Below are 21311 nucleotides of genomic sequence, written 5' to 3'. Positions count from 1 at the left end.
AGGTGCTTCACCTCTCCAAAACTGGCTGGGATGAAGCATCAGAATGCCAGTACAGTAAATGTGGCAAACTTCTCTTCCAGGCCCAGTTCCACGAACCTGATGGGGATGAACGGAGTGACAGATTCAGCAGGAGATCAAGCAGTTGGTAAAGTCACCTGGGCTTGTCTTTGAATAGGGCAAATACTTTTCAACTCTGTGCCTGTAGGAAGCAGTTTATGGAGCATCTTGGGGTACAATATTGTTTAGGCTACACCTTTCACATTAGTTTAATGTGCTGTAATAGGTAAATGAGCCTTATGAGCTCACCTTTTTTATTTATTGAGCATTGAGAGCTTAAAAAAAAATCCCACAACTTTCTTGCTTTAGAACTAAAATGTGAAATCTAAATATCTACAGCAGGTGGATCTGTAGTTTTGTTTTATTTCATTTGGGGTTTTTTTTAATGGTCCTAATTTCAAGCAAATAAATTTGTAAGTTATTTGTGGTTAACCAAATGAGTAGGCTGCTGCTAAATTTCTGATTTACTGCTCTCTATCTGCTGGGGAAAATCAGGCAAATGTGTTTAACACCTGGCAGGGGCAGGCTAGGGGTGAAGCCGAACGAGAAGCGCCCTTCGCTGCAGAGGTTCCTCAGCACCTATTCCTGGGCAGAGTATGAAGAGGAGCCTTTTGAAACCAAGTAAGTTCAGCAGCAGCCTCCTCCCAGGTGTGCTGGTTTAGTTTTTAATGAGCTTTTAATTCACCACCTGGTCAGGGCTATAAAGCCAAGCTGTTGAGAATTTGGCAAAGCTTTGGAGCTGTTGATTCTTGTTTACAGGAATGAGCAGTTGGAATCACCTGCTGAAGTACAGGAACAACCAACTAGGAAGGAAAGTGTCTCTGAAAAAGGAAAACACCCACCCAAATAGACCCTGGAGTCAATGTAAGTTTCTTTCACAAGTTAAAGGCATGTTTGGGAGGTGCACTTGAGAAGAGGGTTCAAACAAAAGGCCAGAACTTTCAGTGCTTTCTAGGAGCAAGATTTCATGCTGCTCTTTCAAGGCAGCTTTTGTGAATACTTTGCAGAACAGTGTGAGGAACAGGAAGCATGGGTGGATGGCTGAGCTGGGCCAGCTTATCAAGAATTTGCTTCCTTGACAGTATTTTAAACTCAGAACAGTTTAGCTCCCCCTGCACAGCTCCCAAAACAGTAACAACCTGTCACTCTTGATGTTTGTGGGATCTAGTTTGCTCCAAGGCTGGGTGGGGTGGGAAGAGTTGCTCGTTTTGGGGAAAGCCTGAAGGGCTCTGTGCTTTCCTGCCCTGCCCAGGTACAATTCGATATCAGCGCAGGCGTCCCACCTCAAGGCTTCCTTCTGCAACGCCAACAAAACCCTCTGGGCCTCCATGTCCCTCCTGGTCCTGCTGGCTGCTCTCACCAGCTTCCTGGTGGGGCTGTCCCTGCAGAGGCCGGCAGATGCAGCCCCCGTGTGCAGTGGGAATGCCTGGAGGACGCTGCAGCAGCTGCTGTGGCCCTACGTCAGACTGCGGCACTTCGGCCCTCCCCCGATGTAACCCCGGCTCTGCTGCCGGGGCTGCGCCCTGCAGGACAGGAGCTGAAGCTGGCCTTATTTAAGGTTACTTGTCTGGGTTTGTTCTGGTGGGCTGTGGGTATTTTTGGGGACAGATGAAGTTTTTTTTTCTTTAAAGCATGACTTGAACTGAAAAAAAATATTTCCTATTCTGACAAAAGTCCTCTTTAAAAGCAGCTAGAAGGATCTCAGCTCTGAGGTTTACAAAAGAACAGCAATTTTTTGAACATAGCTAACAATAAACATGTCTAGGTGGTCTAGCCACAAGTGAATAAAGAATTTATTTTGCTTGAACAAAGATAAAATGTTTGCATTTCAGAACCTGTTTCAATGTTTTGAATAGAAAAGTATTTAAGACTTGAAGTGTAACTTTATTGAAAGCTTTTGATAATAAAGTTTTGAAAGAAAGCATGCAGTAGTATCTAAGAGTATGCTAAGACTGGTAGCAAGGAGCAGCTGATACACAGAATCAATGAACATGCAGCCAGCTCTTTCCACTTTTTCCATGGCTTCATTGCTGGCACTCCTTGACCATATGGTAGAGTGTGGAGTGAAATTCAGACTCTTCTCGCACCTCTTCTGAAAAAGCTTCACTGGTTTCAGTGAGTTTGAGGTGTTGCACTTTCTCACCATCGAACATCAAAAGAGACCAGTGGTTGCCTTTGGCAGAACCTGCTGTCAGATGTTCACTCACCTATTGCAGGAAGAAATGCCCTGAGGTGAAGCCTGTGCCACTGTCAGAGCACAAATTCCAATATTTGTGTCCCATGCATTTAACCTGAGTGAGAGACAGCCACTGCAGCTCTCACAGTGGGGTGTGCTGCCTTTCTCCAGCCACACCTGGGGGTGTTTGTCTGGCTGGCAGAAGTTTTAACCATGTGTTTTAGTTCACAGGTGGAGACAAACCAACAGAGAGGTTGCTCACTGCCTCCCCTGCAGCAGGGAGCAAAAGAAACCCTACAGGCAGGAACAAAGTCCCAGCAGTTCTTTACAAAGCTGGCAGAGCAGAAGCTGATTCTCAAGGGGCCTCTGGAGAGCATGAAGCTCTGTCACCCCAGCTCTGGCTAAAGCCTCCCTTGGTGACTTCTCAGTTCCATTTTCCTTAGCACGTGTCTTTGCTGCTGAGGTTTGTGTCCCTGAGAGCTCTCAGGGGCAGCCTGTGACACTGAACTGGGGCAGGGGCTGAAGCCACCAGGGTGAGTTGATTGTTTTAGCTGGGGATGGGCTCAATGCTGGCCTGCCCTGGAACTTTGGGACTCCACAAACCTTGAACATGACTTGCTCTGGCCCCACTTCTCCGTTCCACTTGCTGTGAGCAAAAGCAAAAGCAGCTGCCAGCAGAGCCATCTGTTCATAGGCCCTCACTTCTGCCAGGGGACCCTGCAGGGACAACACAAACCAGACAAACACATCTCTCTCCTCTCCCTGTGCTCCAGCAGGGCCAGAGCCTGCTTTGCTCTGCCCTGCCTCAGCTGGCAGCACAGCAGCTCCCAGGGCAGCAAAGGCTGACCTGAGTGAAAACGGGGAAAAGCCACCAGGAACCTCTGGCACTCACCTTCCTGGGCACAGGGACATACTTGGGAGAGTGCTCTGCTGGGAAAATGTTCACTCCAGCTCTTTTCAAAGCTGCTCTGAGGGCAAGAGGACTCATCCATTTCCCTGTGATGTGGGAAAGCACCTCCTCCTCTTCCACCACTACTGAAGACAACATACACTGATTATCCTGTTGTACAAACCAGTGAAAGCAACTTACTGGTCATGGAAGCTCCTTTCTGGGTTAGGCTTCAAATACTGATAGTTTTGCTATGCTGGGTATTACCCACATCATCTGCTACTCTGGGCTGTGACCTTTCATTTACAGATCCTGAAGAAAGCCAGCCTTGGTAGGAATCAGAAATGACCCTGGTGTACTGATTTATACACCAATGAACAGATGGATAATCATGAGTAGCTTGAACTTTGGGAAGAAACAAGGAGCATGGGTAGTGGGCTGCCAGAACTCCCTGTATTTCTCTTGGTAGAGCTGGAGGAGAGAGGAACTTTTCAGCTCTCTAAGAGGGGGAACAGGCTTGAATGCAGCAAGGCAAAACCAGCAGCAAAGCACTGACTGAAACTTTCCAGAGCAAATGCACATTTCTGCTATGTGAAATGTGCTATTTCTCATAGTAAATAACTGACATTAAATAACCAGTGCAGTGCTTGGAAAGGAAGAGAGATTCAAATTGCTCTCGTAGAAGCATCCCAAATTCTTAATCAGGGACATTGTAGTAATTATGGGGGATTTTATCTGCAAATGTTTGATTAAAAAATGATTGACAGTACCTTAATTTGTATCTGAATGGTTGCAAAGACTGCAGTAATTGTGAAGAGGCCTTCATCCACACCAGTAGGGTGCAATTCCCAGGCCTGATAGGGCAGGTTCAGGTGAGCATCCTGGAGAAGGGCTACTGTAGAAAAGCCACCCATGCTGAAGGTGATGCTCTTTTTTTCTGCTTCATAGGTTATCTTGCTGATGCCATCAGTTCTCCACCATTGGCCGGGACAAAGAGGATGGAAAGATGTACATGGAAGGCTTCTGGCAGTAATGCTGAGGTAAACAAAACCAAAAAAAGTAATAATTTATTTGGGGGTTTTTAGTGGTTTTTGGTTTTAGGTTTTGGGGTTTTTTTTTTTGTTTGTTTTTTTTTTGTTTGTTTGTTTTTTTTTAGTTAAAATTGCCATCCCCAAGCTATTTCTGGGCTCCAAACTGGCCCTTATCTTTACAGCTGGACGGTAACAAGAGTCTAACTCAGGTATAAATTCCACTATTCAAATTTGAAATAAATTTATGTCTTAAGTTCAGACCTGCAGGATCCCATCGGGCTAGCACAGGCACTTTAAAATAAATCACATTATCAGGGAGCCTCAGGGTGATCTGTACTGCTTCCTGTGTGCCATCTTCAGCCTTTCCTGGGGAATATGGATACTCCTCCAGTCCAACATCCAGCAGCTTTGGCAAGAGAGGAAAAGGACAGATAAGGGGTTCATCAGAAAACGCAGGTTTTTTCTTTGAGTTCATCTAACACTGCGAAGCTTTTTAACACCCATTTAAAGTGGTTTGCTAACCCTGCAGGTGTCCAAGCCCAGCTTTGGAGGCAGTGGAGGAGCAGCCTTGGGAGGCCCTGGGCCCCTCCTGAGCTGCTGCAGGCGCCCTCAGGGCAGGGCCAGCGGGGCTCGGCCATTCCTCACAGAGCCCCAGGCACCGGGAGCAGGGCAGGCAAAGGCAGCTGCGATTGCACTGTCCCCCAGGGCCAGAGGGAAGGGGAGGCCACAGGGGCTGGGAATGAACATCCTGGGCCTCTTCCCCTGCCCTCTGGGTTTGGCCTTTTGGGAATTGTGCTTATTAAAGGTTTCCAGCTCCACAGTGCCCTCTGTGGGGTAGGTCGGTGCTAGAGGAAACCAGAACCCCGTGCCCACAGTCCTCAGCCAGCCTGCAGGGCCTGGAGCTGAACCAGCAGTGGGGTTTGGTACCACTGCGCTCCCACCTTTCACGTGTGAAAAACTGATGATTTGCAAACCTTGCTTGGTCAGTTTGCTCTCAGAGCTCGTGTGCAGTGCATGTGACAGCAGTGACAAACCCCAGGGGCTGCTCCCTGTCCTCCCTCACCTCCACCATGACCCAGTCCCCGACGTCCTGGGCCTGGGGCGGCAGCCGCAGGACAGAGATGTGGAACACGCCCCCCACGGGCACCAGCTGCTCCAAATCCACAACTCGCGGGGCCTCTTCTCCGCCTCCCGGCTCCTCCTGCAGCGGGGCCTCCTCCTCTGGAAGTGCAGCAGACAGCGGAGCTCAGCGGTGCTCGGACCCACCGGCATTGCCCTGTGCCGATGCTCCCTCCGTGCCGGGAGCGCTTCCCTGTGCAGCGTTCCAGCCCCATCTGCTGGCGCTCCTCGGCATCCCTGGAACCGGGACGGCGGGAGCTGGGCAAGGAAAAGCACTCGGGACTGGGGCTGAGCTTTTGGATTTGCAGTTCCAAATGCTTTCTGTGGGAATAAGGTTTTACTGACAGAATGAGTCCATCGTTACCCACAGAAGAATTTCACAAGCACAATAATACAGTAGATTCTAGGCAGGTTTAGTAAGATTCTTTTGATACAAAAAGAAATGAAGCAAATCACATAATATGTCAAAATAAATAAAAATAAGGCACAAAAAGGTCATGGGCTGAAGGTGAAAAACCTATGATAATTATGAGGAGCAAGAGGGATTAAACATGAAATACAATTTTCAGATAACGAAGATAATTATGCATAGGGAAAAACATAAATACATACATATAAAATTATAAATTTAAGATTTAATGAATTGGAAAATGTTAGTGAAAGGCAGAAACACTGTGGACAAAAATGGCCATAAATATTTTCTTTAAAAAAGCCAAATAGCTCATAAACCATCACAAGGGATGGTACAGGAGAAGTTACTGTTTACAGGAATCAAGAAAAAAAAGTGTTCAATACTGTAAAAACATTAATTGTTATGAAATTTGCTCTGAGAGAATGAGACCAAATCAAAAAATGGCAGCTCTAAAATGCTTTGAGGTGGAGCTAAATTATGTCAGTATTTTGCAGTTGTTTTATTTAAGTCAGTACTACAAGTCACTCTATTAAACCAAAGAATGACACCACAACGCTGGAGAAATTTGCAACTCATGTGGGACAGACAGTTTTATTTCCTAGAATTAGGCCCTCTTTTAACAAGGTGCAAGAGCAGGTATCTCACTTGAAGCACCCATTCAGGTAATACTCAGTACCACCCCATACTACACCAATGCCTACCATGATATACATCAGAACCATCATTTTCTGAGGAAGTAAATCTCCCAGAGCCTGGCAGATTCATAAAGATTGTACGTCTCATCCATAAACGAATGTATAATAATATCCATACCTATAGGAACATTATAAACATGTCCATAAGCATAAATAATAAATAAAAATAAGTACAGGGACAAACTCCATTTTCTTATCTGTCCTGTTATCTCCCCTCATGATTTAACAATCATTAATACAAATGTCAACAAACCCCAAGTGTTATCAAAACATCCCTGTATTTATAAACTTTGCTCCATGCACATGGAGGTATTGCAGTGTTTCCATGGATCGTGGAATGGCCTGGGTTGGAAGGGACCTTGGGGTGCAGTGTCGCTGTCCCAGGATGGTGGCTGGCCCGGGGGCAGCGTGCCCGGGCTGGGGCTGCGGCTCCCGCTCCCTTCCCGTGCTCGGGCAGCAGCTGGAGCTGCCTCCTCCTGTGACCGTGCTCACAGGGGTCCCAGGATGAGGGAAGAGATGAGGATCTGACTCCATGTTTCAGAAGGTTTGATTTATTATTTTATTATATATATTATATTAAAAATATACTAAAAGAATAGAAGAAAGGATTTCATCAGAAGCCTAGCTAAGAATAGAATAAGAAAGAGCGATAACAAAGGCTTGTGGCTCAGGCAGAGTCTGAGCCAGTTGACTGTGATTGGCCATTAATTAGAAACAGCCACATGAGACCAATCACAGATGCACCTGTTGCATTCCACAGCAGCAGATAACCATTGTTTACATTTTGTTTCTCAGGCCTCTCAGCTTCCCAGGAGAAAAAATCCCAAGGAAAGGATTTTTCATAAAAGATGTCTGTGACATCCTCCCATCCCTGCCACTGCAGGACCCCGCCGGGGCTGGAGCACTAACGGACCCATCCAGCAGTGCCATCATAGAATCACAGAAATTCTAGGTTGGAAGAGAGCTTTAAGATCATTGAGTCCAGCCCATGTTCTAACCTCAACTAGATCATGGCACCAAGCGCCACATCCAGTCTTTTTTTAAACACATCAAGGGATGGTGACTCCACCACCTCCCTGGGTAGATGATTCCAGTATTTGACCACTCCTTCTGTGACAAACTTCCTCCTTAATTCTAGCCTGTATCTCCCTTGGTGCAGCTTGAGACTGTGTCCTCTTGTTCTGTCTGTTGTTGCCTGGTTGTTGTCTGGTGCTCCCTGGGAGCACCGGGGACAGACAAACCAGGAGTGAGATCAGACAGGACACAGGAAGAAAAGGAAGAACAGGGGGCAGAATGGAGATGAAATAAAAACTGCTGGGATGGGCAGCAGGATGGAGAGGGGTTAAAAAAGAATAGGGATGGGGAATGGGACAGAAGGATCCAGTGAAAAACAATGGCACAGGGAGCAGGACAGAGCAACAGGGTGAGAGGAATGGCAGATTTGTCTTTACTAACAAGCTGTGGGTCTGCTGGTAGATAAAACTAGCACTGGGAGATAAAAGAAACAATCTGAAGGATTCCACTGATTGATGAATGGAAAAGGATATTTGGTTTTACAAATAAACTTTAGGTTTGCTGATAAATGAAATAAGACATTGAAAGATGAAAGAAACAATGAGGAAGAAAAAACCCTAAATTCCATATCAATTAAAAATTAAAAGGGAGGGTTATACCTTAGGGGGAAATCTTCAGTATCAGGTATCTGTATCAGGGAGTCTGTACCTCTCAAGTACCTCAGCCATGGGGAAATAGAGAAGGAAAATGCAGCCAGGAAATTAGGATAAAAAGGAGGCTGTGACCTCCAAAAGTTTGAGATCCCAGGGGAATGCCCCATGGCTGCTCTCTTTATTCAAATAAAGCCAAAAAAGGACTCCTCTGTCTCCTTTTTGGACATAAACCTCTGGTGTTTGTGGATTAATTTTCCTAACAAGGGAATAAAAAGGAACACAAGAAGGACAAACAAAAAGACAGAGTGGTAAACACACAGGAAGGACAGAGGGATACAGAGACAAAGAGGGAAGCAAGGACAGAGAGAGAAAATGACCACAGCAGGTGAGTGTGGGGGGAAGGTGCAGCAGAGAGATGGAGAAAGAGAGGGATGGGCAGCAGGACAGAGGCTTATAAAGAGAAGAGTACAGCGAGGGAAAAGGACTGAGCAGCAGATGCAGACGGGTACAGGCAAAAAGACAGTGAGATGGACAAAGAAATACCATCACAGTGCAGGACAAAGGAAAAGAGAGGAGAAGGAAGAAGGAAAGATAAAGATGCGAGCCTCTCTCTGCTCCAGCTGTGAAACATAGCCTGGTGATTCCTGTGTATTATCCCAGGCCATCCTGGGAACTGCAGCCTGGTGTCTCAGCCTGGGCTAACCCAGCTTCACAGGACAGCATTTAATTTTTTAGAGGGATTCAGAAAGAAAATCTGCTCAGCACCATTCAAGTAAATCCATGTGATCTTGAGGTAAAAGGTGCATCTTTTCTTCTGTAGAAACTGACACACTCCTACAACTCTGATAACATGGATGCATTCTATATGTGCCCTACATGTGCAAGGAAATGCAGTTTTGCATGCTTTTTGTTTGTTTAAAAAGAAAAATTACCTGGAATTAAAGACTAAAATGCAGTACGATTCAAGAAGGTGGAAAAAATGACAGTGAAAAAGAGTTGTTTATTGACTGAGATGGTACCTATATGCTGAACAAATTAAGCATGCTAAATCCCAGTGGTAGAAGTTTCATTTTATAGAAACCAGCTGTTAAAAGCTAGGACTGAGAAGAACATTCCAATGACTGAAGTTCCAAAGAGCACTCCTGTCTAATAAAGTATATTTTGATACCATGCAGCCTGAAACACTGAAGTTCTGCAATAGGATTTTAAAAATCAGAGTAAACCTGATTGAACAGAACTAAACCATTTTTGTTACCTGGTTTGAAGAACTTGTAGGGGAAAAAACAGGCTAGATAAGGCAGAATACACTATTTTTAATTTTTAATGTATCTACCACACAGAAGACCTGTTTTGAAATGCACATGCTTTCAGATGGATAGGATTGCTGGAAACAAAGGCTGAAGTTTTTTACAAATGATAAGTATCAAAATTATTTACATAGTATCAGAAAGCCGTGTTTAATCATCATCAACATACATGAGTTTTTGCTTTTCCATCGATTTGGGGAATATGGGAAGAGCCTCCAGGGCCCAAAAGCTGGCAAGGCTGTGAGACCACAGCACACAAATGCCATGACCACACCCTGGTTCCCTAGGAGAAAGATGTCTGGAGCTACAGGTGTGTTCCATGCTGGTTGTAGGGAAGGTGCTCCATTCTGGGACTGCAAGACTCAGAGAGAGAAGAGAAAAAGCTGGCATTCTGAGCAGACATTAAAATGCTTGAATTTGTGCCAAGCACATCCTGGAAGTGGTGGGATCTGATTTGAGGCTCTCTTTTGAAGGAGACAACAGCAGGACAAGCACGGGACACAATGGATGACAGCTCTTCCCTGCTCCCCTGCATCTTCCTGCATCCATACATTGAGCCTGGACCAAGTTCATTTGCAGAGAAGCAGAAGATGGAACTTCATAGAAGATCCTGCTGAAAGAATCTTCTGTCATTTAGTCACCCAGCAGAAATACAAGGTGTTGGATGTTCCTATGGAAAGTCCAATGTTTTGCCAAACAGAACAAAGACTCCAGCTCCTTGAATCTGACACCTAACTACAGCAGAATGGAATGTGGATCCCAGGGAGATGAACTGGCTTTGTGCACTGGTCAGGCACTGGAATTGCTCATAATTGCTTCTCCTCTCTCTAGCTGCAGACAGCTGAACCCCAAGGAGTAAATCCTTCCTTCTCAGTTCCAACATCCTCCTTCTCTCAGTCCACAAGCTGCTGCACCAGAACAGTCAGCCCAAAGCACATGAAAGATGCAGGCCTGGTTTTAGAAGAGGAGGTAATAACAGCTATTTTGTTATTCTCCAGTTGGAGGTACTGCCCTGTATTGTAAAGGCAGGCAACCCCAGCAAGGGGAGAGAATTATGCATTTGACTTTATCTTATCAGAAGGCTAATTTATTACTTTATTATACTATATTATATTTAAGAATACCATACTATACTATACTATACTAAAGAATACAGAAAAGATACTTACTGAATGCTAAAAAGATAATAATGAAAACTCGTGACTCTTTCCAGAGTTCTGACACAGCTTGGCCCCAACTGGCCAATGAGTCAAAACTCACACCAGAGTCTGATCAGGCTATCACTTTGGGGTAAACAATCTCTAAACACATTTCACATGAGCACAGCACAGGAGAAGCAAATGAGATAAGAATTGTTTTTCTTTTTTCTGGGGCTTCTCACTGCCTTTCAGCTTCCCAGGAGAAAAATCCTTGGCTAAGGATACATGTTCAGGGAATGTGAATGCCACAGCCCTACTCTGGAAGAGCAGTACAAAATACAGGGCATAAAAAAACCCAAACCAAAACACAAACATGAGGTCATCCATATTACAGAACTCTGATGCTTGCTTAAACTTCAAAACTGTCAGGGAACATTTCTCCCACCTCTCCTCTCTGCTACCTGCTTTATGTCCCCCAGCATGGGGGTCATCACTGTTTCTCTGTCATTTGCAAAGGGCCGCATCCCAAGGGCCCCAAACCCAATACCTCCCTCCCTCAACTGGACTTGATGATCCATATGGGTCCCTTCCAGCTGGGAATATTCTGTTCTGTGATTCCAGCACAGGTCCAGTGGACAAGAAGAGGCTGTGTTGAAACAGGATTTCCTTCACCTCTGGGAATGGTGAGATAAACCTCCAATGGAAAGGAAATACAGGCTAAACCAGGTGATTGGTATTCTACACACTTCCTTTGGGAAGACAGAACTGAGCTGGGAAAGGTCAGCCACATGCTCTTCATTTCGTTTCCATGACCATAATAACATGGAGCCACACTAGGTAGTGCTGCAAAGGGAATTTTATCCATTAGTTTACAAACTGAGAGCCTGAAACCACTTTGGAGACATACATATGTACCTATCTGCCTACCTAAAGAAAATATTTAATTTTCCATGAATAAATTTAGGAAGCCTGTAATGAGAGCTGGCCTGAACTTGCTCAATGGATTTTCCTTTCTAAAGGCAAAGGCAGTATTTTGTTCAGTGGGTTGGATCCAAAGAGTGGATAATAACCTGAACTGCTCAGCTGAGGGGAAGGGTTTCACTTCTTGTGAGAAACTCCTTTGAAATTACCCTATTTTGTGTCAAAAATATACAGCCTTTTGAGCATTACATGATTTTATGGAGCAGATTTGGGCAAGGGACTTAGAGGGAGCTGGTCCTGTGAGGGCCTGGTTCAATTGCTCCCACCTGCTCTCCAAAACTGGCTGAATTTGGAAGGATCATGGAATCATAGAATGATTTGGGTTGGAAGGGACTTAAAAGATCCCAGCTGGGCCCTCCTTGGGCAAAGCCAAGCACAGAGATGGGGGAGGAAACACTCCACTGCCTTGCAGCCTCCCTTATTTGTTTGGATTGTGACAGCATTATTTACTTTATCTATAAATATCCCTCTGGCACAGGGAATAAATAATGCACTGGATGATATTTTCCAGACGGTCTCATAGTCCTGGGTGAGATGATCCCCTGGCATCATTTGGAGAGGGAAGAAAATGGGATCTGCAGGCCCACACATAATTGTGACCATAAAATAATTCTCTGTCTCTCTGCTCTCAGGACAAAGCAGGAAGAGTCCATTCCCTGCATTCTGTTGTGATTCTCAGGTTGAGACACAGCACCCCTCAAAATCCACATCCTGCAAAAAAACTCTCAGGCACACAGGTATCAGTGGCTTTTCTTTTTTGCTTTTTTGCCCCTCAGCCTTTCCTTAATTTTTCTTCACAAAAAATGTTTTTTCTTTTAAGTGGGGGAGGGATTTGAGGATTAAGAAATTGAAAACTTTGCTGCTGTTCCTTATTATGTTAGGGTTCTTTTTGGTTTTATTTAATTTCTCACACCTGTTTCACCACGAAGAGCTGTGCAAGGTAGGCATTTGAAGTCACCACTGCTGTTCCAAACACCTGGGGTTTTTCCAAGGCCTTTGGAAGGGGCGGCCTGACCAGGTAGCCAGTGGACCATGCCATGATTAGCTGCCATTAAGTTGTGCAGGTGAAGTGATCTGCCTGCTGTGGCAGGACAGGCAGGATCACCTGGGCTGTTCCATGGAACTCCTTGGCTGTGTTCCCCAGGAGCCCCGTGACATTCCTGCAGGGTGGGACAGAGGGGACAGCCGGAGCTGCGCAGCTGGGAGCTCTAGGAAGGGCTGAGGGGCAGTGTCCTGTGCAGGACCAAGATGTGTGCAATGAGATGTCCTGTCCCTGCACCTGGGATACCCTCTGGACACACAGGGACGCTGAGGAGGTGCTCTTGCAGGGGTCAGCAGGTACAGAGCAACCGGATCAACTCCCTAGGCAGACTCCTGTGGGTGATGTTACCCCACAGAATCGTGTTGGAGCGGGGAGGACAGCTGGGTTCTGGAGTGGAAAAGAACAAGCAGAATTAGTCAGGTGCACTGTGCATGTGTGCAGTAGCTCTGTGTTAACCACAGGAACTCAGGGCACACAGGCCAAACCCTGGCCAGATTATTCAAATACATTGTGCAAATCCAAACATATATTCTTTCGTACTGTAATAATCCTATTGATTGATTCATTCATTGTGGGGAAAAACACAAGGTGAGTCAATAGAGGGAAACAAATAAATGCCTCTGGGTGGCTCAGATCACACCTCTTGACCTCCAGCTGGAACAAAAACCTGCATCCAGTACTGAGCCATCGGTGCCTGAGAGAAATCCTTAATGTCCAAAATTTGAAGCTAACAGCTGGGAACTGAAGATGCCCCTGTGCCTGAAATGTCTCAGGTGTCCTCAGGGCCCCAGGAGGGCAGGAGGGGTCTCCACTGTTAGTTTTACAGATTAGTGGAGCATGTAAGGGCACTTCTGGGCTCAGTGACCGTGACAGCTGAGAGCACCGGCTCCTGCTCCTGACATGCTGGCAGCCACTCCAGGGAGAGCACTGGGAGGCCCCTTTGGAGCTGTCATGGTTCACAGTCTGGCATGTTGAGAGGCTGCCCCAGGTCAGCTCCTGTTTGCTTTAATTCCCTGCTCTTTTGGGAGCAGCTCCCTGCAGGGCAAACAGAAGAGGCTGGCAGTAGGTAAGCTGTGTGTGAGGGCAGCTGCTGGGGGCAGCTCCCAGACCCTGCACCCTGCCCTCAGCAAAGCCTCGCTCCCCTGCAGGTCTCTGTGCCATTTTTTATCCCAGTGCTCCCGTGGTTATCTGTGCAGCAGCAGCACCGTGGTTTTTGGATGGTTCTCCCTCCCCAGGGGTGCTGGCAGGGCCGTTTCCAGCTGTGGGAGCAGTGGGGTGGCTGTGCCCTGGGCAGGAGCACCAGCCCTGAGCAGCAAGCAGTGCCTGGCCACAGCACTGGGCCTGGAGCTGAACAAAGAAGGGCTGTAAAACACAGGGGGGGCTTTGCCCATGCCAGTGGTGTTCGTGGTTGGAGAAGAGCTGCCCTGGAAGTGTTTAGGGTGCAGGGAGGACAGGGAGAGGATGCACTGAGAGAGACCAGCCTGGCCATGCTGCAGCTGCCTGCTATCCACACCAGGAGTATTCCCAGCTCAGCCACTCTTGGAAGGAGCTGGCGCTCCTTTTGTAGGTGCCTTTCCTCACAGAGTACAAGGGCTGGAAAGAGGCTGGCTCAGGGACTCTGCCCTCAGCAGGGATGGCTCCAGGCAGGAGATCTGGGCTGTCAGTGCTGATGCACTGCAGGGAAGTCCCCACTGTCGCTGCTCCCAGGGCCAGGTGCTGCATCAGAGACAAAATTGGAGCTGTGGCCCCTGCTCATCCTGGCATTTGCTACCTTAGAGTCATTTGATGGAAACCTGGGGAGGGCGTGAGTTTCTGTGCTTCCCTTGGAAATGGAAACCACAGCTTGGGGATGATCCTCTGGACTTCACTTGTGCACAACACTCACGGGAGTGGCCTGTCCCGCTGACCACCCCCAAAACACCACTACCACTGTGCACACCTCTGCTGCCTTTAGCTTCACTTAGTTTTAGCTTCGTTTTATTTTGGTTCACCTACTCCAGATTGGCTGTTGGTTCCAGATTTTCTCTCTGGAACCAGAGAAAGCAAAGCTGCAGCGCTGATGGAGGCTCCCGACTGCCGCAGCTCTCGGAGGAGCCGCCTGCAGTGGGCGAGCCCTGAGCAGCTTCAGGGAGAACACGGTCACTGCAGTGTCACAGGGCAGGGCACAGCCACGGGTCCCTCAGCAGGAGCCTCCTGACCAGCCCGAAGGCTGCACCTGCTCCGGGCTCTTCAGCCGGGAAAGCGAAGTGCCTGTCTTCACTGTTTGCACTTCCCAGTAACGGCAATGGGATTAATCCTTAATCCTACCCTGCTGCTGTAGGCAAAGGTGTTTTCCCTCCTCCTGTGGGTTTAAGGCAGCCCTGCCTGCTGGCAGGTGAACACAGCAGTGCCTTACACACTGGCCAGGGCAGAGAGCCCCGCCGTGTTTATCGACTCCATGGCTACTACAGAAAACCGCTCCGGTTTCCCTGCCCGCTCCTCCTTCCTTATCAGTCCAGGGGTGGCTAAGGATGAATGATTAGAGGTAACGGCAAATATTACACCCCTGGTACTAATTCTGCTTTTCAAATGGAAATCAAACAACATTTAACCTGACACAATGCCCGGGAAGGACGTTAGGGTTGTTGAAAGACCATTAAGCTTTAGGGGGAGGATGAGCTGCAGAAAATGTTCCGTAACTAACTCAGCCACCCACAGCCTGGTGGAAACCCGGAAAACCTCAGTAAACATCGGCAGTTCTGAGTATGAACAAAAGAACTATTTCACATTTAAATACTCGCTCTAAACTCGGTAAGTGCTGTGTGCTGGCATTGGTTGTCTCAGGGGGAGTGAAAATCTTCCGTGGACCTGTTTTTCCCTGGTGTTTTGGTGGGTTTGTTGATCCTGCTCTCATGCCCCATCCCAGAGCAGAATAAATTTCCCTGGGGATGAGTAGTTTCTGCTTTGCATAAGTGTTGTGGGATTTTTGGCTCATAAAGCACCTCTAGCACCAGGCAAGGTCAGTGCTTAAACATCTGCTAATCCTTGAGATTTGGGCTCTGGCCTCTGGCTCCGCAGTCTGGAGCTCTGCCCAGCCAGACCAGTGCAGACCTAAGCAGGACTAAGGAGGGATGCCACCAGCCAGAAAACCAGACAGGTCTGGAATTCAGGCAGACAAACACAAAACCTCTTGCAACACACAAAGTAAGAAAAAAACCTCTGTTAAATGATTGCTGTGATGCGGCTGACGAGTACACAATGAACCCAGGCCTATTCCTCTACCTGAGGATTTCTGCCTGTTTCACAAACTAGTTTTGGTGGCTCAGAAATCTCAGACAGACACACTGTCTTGGTTTGAAAAGACAGGTGAATGCTAGGGAAGGCAGGAGCCTCCCCTGAACTGGAAAATGCAAACCCCTTCCTCTGAATTGTTATAAATTTGAAATTAAAGGGGCTCTCAGGTAAAGATATGGGAGCAGGGATCACAGTTCTTTATTAGGGAAGTAAATAAAAATAAAATAAATAATGCAGCAATACAAAACAACACTAACAGAGTCAGAATAAAACCTGGCACCCTGTGGGTCAGGGTGATGGTAGCAGTCCCATTAAATGGTGGCTCCTGCAGTGACAGGTGTGGTTCTGTTGGAGCAGGGATCCTGTAGAAGTGTGTTATTTTCCTCTGAAGATCCAGTGGTGCTGTAGATGGGCCTGGTTTTCCTCTGAGAATCCAGTAGGAGAGGTTGTCCTCATGTGGATGTCCTGATGTCTCAAAAATCTCAGACTATATCCAGTTAGGAATGCTTGGCTCTTCTCTTTGGGCAGAGCATCTCCCAGTGGGATGCTGTAATTTTGTCAGTCATGCAGTGACACTCAATGGCCCATTAACAGAAGATATCTCCCTGGAGGAAGGATTGGTTTGTGGAAGAGATAAAGAAAACCGCCCAGTTAACAGAAGATAACTGCCACATCTCCAACAGACTGCAATAGATAACACACATTGCCTTGCAATCTCGTGGACACACACTGCTTTCAGACTGGTACAGGTTTCATATCAAAATGGCTCACCCCTTCAAGAGGAAACTTTTAAACATAACATGTCCAACTCCACAAAGCTCCAGTGCTCAGACTAGACCATCTTCTATCTTGCATTAGTACCATGGAAGAGCAACCCTGCATCAATAATGAGCCAGGCATGTTTTCTGAAAATGGACTTTTACATCTGTTTATACTCCTAAAAGTATTTTACTTCCAAATGGCCTCTGACTAAAGAGTGATTCACATCCTAAGAGTCATGAAGTGCTGTAATAGAGCAAATATCCTTAAGGACCAAGGGAAGAAAGAAAGGCTTAAAATTACCTTTATTTACATAGAATACAGCGTCCAGGTGGGTTTGGGGTGTCCTTGCTGCCTTATTTACCTCCACACCCCACAGTGGGTTTAAGTGTGGAGCACAGAGGATTTTGTCTCATGCTGCACCAGATCTGGGAAATGCTGCAGTTGCTTCCCTTTCTTCAGGGAAACTTCACTTTATAGCCGTGAATGGTAACATCAGGCTGACAAGAAACAAATGTTTGCGAGTGAATGTAAGCAGAGGGGTGGGGGCAGTCAAACGCTGGGTGTTTGTAACTTGATCTCAGTACCGGCATCAGAACCGCCTGAGTGATGGGAACTGGCAGCTCTGGCTGAGCACAGCGTTACAGGTCTGGGTTCTTATTAGTAGCTATAAAATTTGTCCATTGCTGTAATTGGTGGAGTTACTTTGGGGTTTTTCCAGTGATTCGGGGCTTTCGGGTATTTCTTTCAAACTGGGGTTCTGGCAGGAAGAAGTGACTTTTAATTAGTAGTGAAACTAAAAGGAAATATGGTGAGGTGAATTAAAAATACACAAAATTTTTACAAAATTGACATTTTCTATGCAAACGTTTTCCCTCCGGCTCAAAAACAAATACTCATTTTGAAATGGCATTTGAATTCTGAATATGGCTAAATCTATTTAAATGTGATAGAAATTAAAATTATTTTGTACAATCAGCATGACACATTACAATATGATCCAACCAATTTGGCAGTGATGATTAATTCAGTACTCTCTAATTTTGGGCTTGGGCCAGGGAAAGCTTTTGCAATCTCAGGTTCCTACAGAAAGGGACAAACAAGTACTTCATTTCCATGTACTCAAATGTTTCCAGGTCTCCCTGCTGCCGGCTGTAGTTACAGGGGAGCTGCCCTTAGGGATTCTTGGAATGGGGAGAAAGCTGAAGCAGAGACCTGCTATGCCATTATTGTGCAGAGCAGGGGGCTGCTGGCCTTTTGTCTGTGGTAGAACACCTCACTTTGGGTTTAAATTATGTAACAGTCATCCTGCCTTCTCTCCAAAGGTTCCACGCCATTCCAATTTCTCTCAGTGCTCCAATGACTCTCACATCACATCTCCATTATTAATCCACTTGCTGGACATGATGTTTATTATCATTCTTGACTCAACTGGCAAAATGTATCAGAGTGCATAAACCAGGGTTGGTGCACACTGATCAATAAATATTATAATGTCCTAATGCCTCTAAAAGGATTTCTCTGTTTCTGCCAGCTTCATTAAAAAAAAAAAAAAAAAAAAAAAAAAAAAAAGGCCAAAATCTCTTATTAGAGGCTCAGGAACTTCATTCCAAGCTGTGAGTGTCTGTGAGCAAAGCCACTCAGTAGTTTTATTCTTCTTTCCTCTCACAGAAACTTGATCAAAAAAACCTGGGAATGGGAAAACACTCCAGTGTCAATCCCATTGAGGCTGATTGGGAATACCATGGCACAAAAAATGCAGGTGTTTTAAGGGTCCCAGTCTGCAATCTGGCTCCTGGCCAGACAAGGGCTGCTGGCAGCATCACAAGAGGGTTTGATCTGCTTTTCCAAAGGAAAAATTTCTGTTTGGCTAAAAGCAAAGTCACAAGAGACCGCAAGACAGCTGAGGCTGAAGAGCATGAGGGAGGAGAGGAGGTGTGAGTGTCCTTCAGCCCAGCCACAGTCACCACCTGCAGCACCCCAGGATGAGCTGCTGGATGGAAAGGCAGGAGCAGGGCTGCACCAGACCCGCTGTGCCTGCAGGAGACTACTGCCCTCAGGGAGGAACAAACAGCCCCAAGGGCAAGATCGTGCCCTTGCTTATCCCCATTTACCACACTGGCAAATGCGCAGCTCTGGGCTCAACCTGTCCTCCAAGGAAATGGTATGTAAAACATCTGGGAGACCGATCCTGCGAGGGCTGAGCACGTGTAACATCTGGGAGACCCTGCTGGCTGCCTGCCTGCCTTCCATCCCCTGGGCGGTGTGCGGGCAGCCCGTGGCATGTCCCCCCTGCCCTGCCGTGCCGTGTCCCTCTCTCCCGTGGCAGGATCGCTGGGTGCCAGCCACGCCGCGCCCTTCCCCTTCCCCCTCCCGCCTTCCCGAGCCCTCCCTCGTGCCGGCCTGGGGGAGCCGAGCCGTGCCTTCGCTGCTTTCACAGCCCTGAATCCTGTGGGAGCTCTTTCCAGCCGCGGGCTCAGCCCTGGCCAGCAGCTCGCTGGCTGACTTGAGGCAGGGACGAGGACGAGCCGCCTGTATTGTCACAGCAGCCCCTCCGCAGCGGCTGTCCCCTCCCGGGTCACACGGGAGTCGCCTCAGCGGCTGAGAGATGACATAGGAACTGCTCATCAAACCAAAACCGGACCCAAAGCCTGGAAACTATTTCATGCCGGCGATTTGCAGCTGTCGAGCTAGCTCAGAGGCGATGATGCTACTGCTCTGCTTTGGGAGAGTGATTTACACCTTGTTATGCTCTCCACGGAGACTTGGGGTAGATTATTTGCTTCCCACGCCCCGACTTGGTTCCCTGAGACCCCGCATACTCCAGCCCAGACCTGTGAGTGGTGTGGATGGCATCCCTGGAGTACTGCCCTGCTTCAAGCTTCAGGAACTGCTGGTGAAACAGCCCTGAGGCACACGGGTGGTCTGAATTCTGCTGGTTGGGTACATCGCCATGTCCAGAAACTTACCATCCCTGCTGTAGTAACCCTAGGGGACACAAATGCTGGCTCTGGAACTCTTATGGAGAGAGATCTAGCCTCCAGACCCTCCTTCCCTCCTTTGTCACCTTCCCTCGGGGTGTCTGTGTGTGGCAGCCCCCTCGATCCATCTGCCGGCTCCTGAACGCTCCCATGGGCTTCACAAACCCCATCCTGCCTCCCTCTGCATCCGAGGGCTGCTCCCACCCAGGGACCAGGCAAGGAATGGCATCCAAGCAGGATGCTCCAAGGAGGATGAGCACTGACACCTTCAGGAGCAGCAACTCTCTCATTAATTTAAATTCTGCTCAGCCGCACAGACGAAAATATCTTGAAATCTCTTTTAACTTAAATTTTGATTAAGACCTGTTCTGATAAAAGAAATAACGCATTATTGTTCGGGAGATGCAATTTCAGATTACTTGTTTGCGGCGAAAACGTTTTTGTTTGCAGCAATGTGATTATTTATGTGGTGGAAAGGTTTGTCACAGGTACAACATTTGTAACACCTTAGTAACACATAAATATCGTGGAAATCAGAACACGGGGCTGGAAAGCATCTCTAAAGAGCTCGTGTTCAACTCTTGCTACAGGTAGAATATCTGTCTAAACCATTCTCGATTTTATCACCTAACCTGCTTCGCAAAATCTCTGGTGACAGTCCAATGCAATTTACTCCACCCTACAGCAGCCTAGCACTCAACAGCACTCTTCTAAATGAAAGCCCAAATTTCCCTTCTTTGTTCACGCTCATTAAGAACTTGTTAAGCAATCATTGCCAGGAATTTAATAGAAAAGTTCCTCCTGCTTGAGGGTATGTTTGAAACTTGCTTAGCAACAGGTCAGTAGCTCAGGTACGGGCTGCTTGCCTTTTTTTTTTTTTTTTTTTTTTTTTTTTTTAACTACAATTTTCAGTTTCCCATTTTTAGTGACTGTATAAGATCTCTTTCGGCGCCCACAGGTGTGAGAAGTTTCCGCCTTCCCCTGCTCCTCCTCCAGTCCGTAATTAGCGGCTCCCGATGTCGGAATGTCTCTGGCCAGGGTGGGTCACCCTGTCACGCACCGCCACTCGAGCGAGACAGCGTAGGTACAACTGCGCTGGGACGGCTCGGGTTCCGTGCCTGCGGGGTACAGCGCAAACTCCTGCAAGTGAGAAAGAGAGAGCGAGGTGGGGGAAAAAGTCCTTAGGACAATTTTAAGTGGTACAGTGGGAATTAAAAGTCCCAGAGCGCCCGGCCGAAAGCGGCAGCGCCGGGGGTGGAGCCCTTCCGCGGGGCGCTGCCGCCGCTTCGGGGCTCGGGTCCATCCCGAGGGGTCTCCCTGAGCCGAGCTGAGCCGAGCTGAGCTGAGGGGCGGCCCCGGAGGGACATCTCGGTCCCGTCCGGCGGGGGCGGCGCTGCGGGACGGAGCCGCGCTCTCGGCGAGGTGAGCCCGGGGCTGCGGGGCTGGGCTGGACCGGGCCGGCGGCTCGGCCCTCGTGTCCCGCTCGGGGAAAGGGGAGGTTTTGCTCGGGGGCGGCGCGGGTCGGAGCGGCAGCGGGACCCCGCAGCGCCGGGCCGGCTCCGTGCGGGGCTCTGCGGCAGCCCCCAGCGCTCCCTGCGGGGCCGGGCGGTGCGGGGCAGCGCCTCTCGGGCTCCCCGCGCCGCTGTGAGGGGCGTGTGGCCAAGGGGAGGGCGAGGGCGGCAGCTCGCCCGCCGTGCCCGCCCGCGCCGCAGGCTGCGAGGGCTCCATCCCGCCCCAGCCCCGCTGGAAAGTCTGGGAGGATGAAGAGGAAGGGGTCAGCTGG

General features: G+C 48.0%; 1 protein-coding gene and 1 pseudogene across 1 annotated transcript; one reads left to right on the top strand and one right to left on the bottom strand.

Moving 5' to 3' along the window:
- LOC131082978 (inositol 1,4,5-triphosphate receptor associated 2-like) overlaps positions 1 to 1553 on the top strand; it is a 16135-nt pseudogene extending 14582 nt beyond the window's left edge.
- Positions 1554 to 1608: 55 nt separating this feature from the next.
- LOC131082977 (dynein axonemal intermediate chain 7-like) lies at positions 1609 to 11016 on the bottom strand. Its single transcript, XM_058023255.1, is given in 8 exon segments — positions 1609 to 2093; positions 2095 to 2264; positions 2837 to 2950; positions 3126 to 3293; positions 3893 to 4110; positions 4418 to 4559; positions 5217 to 5398; positions 10938 to 11016. Coding segments are annotated over 8 exon segments (1245 nt in total). The 3' UTR covers positions 1609 to 1921.
- Between the last annotated feature and the right edge of the window lie 10295 nt (positions 11017 to 21311).

The sequence above is a fragment of the Melospiza georgiana genome, chromosome 4 (genome assembly GCF_028018845.1).
Source record: "Melospiza georgiana isolate bMelGeo1 chromosome 4, bMelGeo1.pri, whole genome shotgun sequence".
Lineage (NCBI taxonomy): Eukaryota > Metazoa > Chordata > Aves > Passeriformes > Passerellidae > Melospiza > Melospiza georgiana.
This window is presented reverse-complemented; position numbering and strand designations above follow the sequence as displayed.